At 34.8% G+C, this 4,364-nt stretch overlaps 1 protein-coding gene across 1 annotated transcript; it reads right to left on the reverse strand.

The window, feature by feature from the left end:
* Positions 1-2,935: 2,935 nt before the first annotated feature.
* Positions 2,936-3,791, reverse strand: ERF12 (ERF domain protein 12). Its single transcript, XM_012993929.2, has one exon. It carries the CDS (start codon positions 3,540-3,542, stop codon positions 3,090-3,092), a length of 453 nt encoding a protein of 150 aa, XP_012849383.2. The 5' UTR covers positions 3,543-3,791; the 3' UTR covers positions 2,936-3,089.
* Between the last annotated feature and the right edge of the window lie 573 nt (positions 3,792-4,364).

The following is a 4,364-nucleotide window of genomic DNA, read 5'->3' on the forward strand; positions in this document are numbered from 1 at the left end:
AATGATCAAAATCACGTTTGAAATCGTAACGGTATTATTAAAGCTCGAACGACATTTATCACATCGCATATATATAATATCAACACGCTAAAATTTTATTAATAGTTGAATTTGACACAAATGAATAATATTTCAAAAATGAATACTACTAATAAACAACTAAGAGAGAGAGAGAGAGTGACGTAATATATAAATTATAAAATAATTGGAATTAGTGGTGTTTGAAATGACGGCAGGGTTAGATATATAGCTAGATTGCTATATTATATTTATTTAATATAAAATAAAATTAAGAAAAGGAAAAGGAGGGGCAGTGGCAGCGGCTGCTGCAAACCTCTGAAAGATTCTTAGACTTTTCTTCTGTGTGGCTGCTGCTGACGCTTTATTAGGTATGCTTATTTATTTTTTTATTTTCTTTTAATTCTTTTATATATATATTTAGAGAGAGATTATATTATATTTTTATATATAGAGAGAGAAGTGGGGAGTTGCGTGTATTATTACACAACAATTTCACAGCAGCTGACCACATGCCATTCCTCGGAATTTCTGACATTTTTCATTTTCCCATTTCTTAATTATTATTATCTCACTCTTTTTTTTTTCTCTTCTCTTTTTGTTTACACTAAAGTACGTGGTCCCAATTAATTAAGATATGATTAATTAAGCTAAATGAATCTCAATTAGATTTTGTCTTTTGTAATCCCACCCTAAATTGGATGATTGAGATTAAGAATATGTCTTCACTAAAGTGTCCTTTTGAATTTGTATATCGGATTGAAATTAGCACTTTCAAAAAATTAACTTTTCTTTCTCAACAGTAACAAATGATTTCAATTCCAAATTTGAATTTCAGAAATTAAAAAGAAAAAGTTCTTATATAAATGAAAATTCTCCGATAAAAAATCGTAACTCGGTTTTTTTTTTTATTCAGCCACCTATAATAGAAATAGTGAATTTGGGTCCATATGATAGTTGTGGGCCAAATTGGATTTTGGGTCCATTATTAGATACCAGATTAAATATTTATTTTTGGAGTTTTTTTTGTAACAAGCTTAATGTGTTTTGACTGTTTGTATTAACTTAAAAAGGAATAATTAACGAAAATTAATAATATTCTTTTCAAATCTAATATAACATGAGACGGCAAAACAACAGGATTAGGGATTAATTTAATGTTGATGGAAACGGTAATAAGACCGACAGATTCCGAAGTGACAGAGAAAGGACGACAACGACACCAAAGCCGGCACATGACCCACGCGCCCACAACTCCCACCCACTCCCAATCGCCGCCCCCCCGGGGGTGGCCGCCTAACTTTATCCATTTCCAATTAACACCACCAAATTCTGGGCAAAAGTCAATTTGGTCCCCCACTATACACAAATGTTTTTAACACGTTTGATACGTCTTTCCAGTAATAATATTCTTCATTATCACGACTTTATTATGTGTAAATTACAAACAATTAAACCCTTGCTATTTAGTTCCAATCAACAAGTTTTAAAAAATTAGAATAGAACATTGGCTTTTGAAATTGACATAATAAAGCTATAATTAAGCACTCAATTTTAATTTTAATTAGACCAAATGTAATTTAAAGTTGGTGAGTTAGCTTAATTAATAGTGGATGAGTTTGGTGTTTGGGCCGTCTTTCATGCCTCAATATATACAATAATTGATGGGCTTATTAGGATCGTACGAATACCGAACCGCATCGAAATGAAAATTCGAAACGTGCCGAGTATTGTAATAATAGTTTGATTCGGTATTCAACATATTTTAAAATTTAATTTTGATATTTTCATTATTTACAAATTAGCTTCTATTGTTGATCTTTTTTTAGGCCCAAATATTGAAATTTGAATGTCAAACTCAAGAACTAATTAGTTTAATTTTTTTTTTTACATTTGTGAAATAAGAAAATATATAATTTTTTTCCCTGACAGCGAACCAAAAAAATCGAATTAATTCGGTAAAGATAATTTACTTTACTTTACCGAATCGAATAATTCGTTTCGATAAGCAGTAAAAAGATTGACGTACCGAAACTCTGGAACGATTCGGTAAAGTTTTACCCTAATGAACAACCCTACAAATGGGTATATCAAAATAGTTTTGATATTACCCATTTGTTATTAAAAAAATAGAGGTGATTATCTTTTTTAGTACATAAATAACTATAAATAACTAAATATCGACAATTAATTTTTTGAAAATAAAAATCGTTAAATACCAATACAAAATATGTGTAACGAGATTAAGATGTACCTACATAGGAGTAAGTATTTATAAATATTAAATACACATTTGAGTGAAAATTGAAGTCCATAACACTTAAATATTTAAATCATTTATTTTTATTAATAATGCAATGTGGAAGGTGACCACCACCACTACCGAGTCTCAAAGCGCCATCAGATCTGGAGACAATCACAGAATTTGCCACCCGATGAAGCAAATGGCAATCAGGTAATTTAATGGTCAAATCAGGGCATTTAAACAGAATAGCTCAAAACCCACGTGAAAACCTGACCATCATCTGTCCAAAAGAAAATCCAACCGCAATGAATATACTGTTTTTTTTTTTAAATTTCTTTTTCTTTCTAAATACAAAAAATTATCGTATGCCTGTAAAAAGCAGGGAGAACCTTGTACTATTTAATCCTCAGAACGGAAATTTGCAATCAAACCACCCCATTAATTTATTATTATGCCCACACGTTTGCTTTTCTCATCTTTTGCCATCACTGTAACTATTTTACTTAAATCCCTTTTTTCTTCTTTCTAACAGCTTTTTTTCAAACACCAAACAAATTTATGTCGGCGTGTGAGCCACCAAATTAAATTATTTCTGATCCAAGGAGTATTAAATTAATTAAATACTTATCTTCATTAATGGTGTTCATTAAACAGCTTAATCCACTTAATTAATTGAAAATAAAAGGATGGATCTCGTCTTCATAGAAAATTAAAACCTCGGAATACAAATATGTACAGACGATAAGATTTTTTTTTAGGAAATGCTAAAATGCGCCGTAACCTAGGGTTACCACACCCAGATGAGAGTGAAATGACAAAAATGGGACTACATCCATACAGGTGGAGGCTCGTTCAAGTCGATGGGCAGCCCACGCCTAACAATACCAAAAAACATCGCCGGCGGGTTGATTTCCGCCACCGTCGGCCCGATTGTCGGCGCCGCCTGCGCGTCATTGCCCTGGGAGCTTACATCCTTGAGGACTCCGGTGTGGAGGAAGTCGTGGATCATGACTCTGCCGGACGGCGCAATCCAGCGGTGATCCGAGGGGAGGTTGAGATCCAGAGAGAGTCCCGACGGCGCCGCCGGAAAGTTTGTCTTGGCCTTGGCTCCGCGGAGGGACCTGGCGGCGCCGTCGTAAGCTAACGCCGCCTCCTCAGGTGTGTCGAAGGTGCCTAACCAAACACGCGTCTTCTTCCACGGATCGCGTATCTCCGCCGCGTAACGGCCCCACGGACGCTTCCTCACACCCCTGTAGTGGCCCTCGCGCGTGGACGCCATTGAAGAGAGAGAAGATATTCTAGAGAGAGAAAACGCAATTGGTGGTCTGATAGAGAGAGAGAGAATAGCTTTTGCGGTGCTATAAAAAAGAGGAGAGAGAGGGTGGGCGTGTGTATTTGTGTTTGTAAAAAAGTGGGGGGGCCCACAGAGTCTCCCGTAATCGTCGGCTGGACGGCACGAACCGCTTAAATAAACAACAGCGAGTTATTTATTGTGTGCGACTGCAGTGCAGGCCTTTGGCGTGCGCCTTCGCCGTTTGATTTCCGTTTCATAAATCTCATTTGGGGATCACTATTTCAAATACTAACTTTTGCTTACTTGAATACCAAAAAAATAAAAAATAAATAATTAATTGTAAATTACTTTAATGCCCTTAATGAAAATTAAAACCAAAAAATATTACAAATACTATTTTTCTTTCTTAAATACCAAATAATCAAAAACCTAAAAAAAATATTTATCTCCTCACTCACAAACCCCTCACCTCCTCCACCTCCTCCACCTCCTTCTTCTTCCTCCCCAAAAACCCTCCTAAAAAACCTCAAAACAAAAGAAATCAAAACCTTACACAACTTGCAAAATGGCGTCAAATGACAATAGAATGGTAGTTTACGAGCAATGAGAACCCATTCAAGTATATATTCATGTATTTTTTGAGCTAAAACATCGATTTTGAATTTTTTTTTTTTTTTTTAAACTCGCCATGTATTTTCGACACATACAGGTCGAAAATACCCTTATTTTTCGACATGTATGTGTCGAAAACATAACAATTCATATTTTATTAAGTTTCGACACCTAAGTGTCGAATTTTGATACAAT

The sequence above is a fragment of the Erythranthe guttata genome, chromosome 13, assembly GCF_056151865.1.
Source record: "Erythranthe guttata isolate IM_541 chromosome 13, IM_541, whole genome shotgun sequence".
Lineage (NCBI taxonomy): Eukaryota > Viridiplantae > Streptophyta > Magnoliopsida > Lamiales > Phrymaceae > Erythranthe > Erythranthe guttata.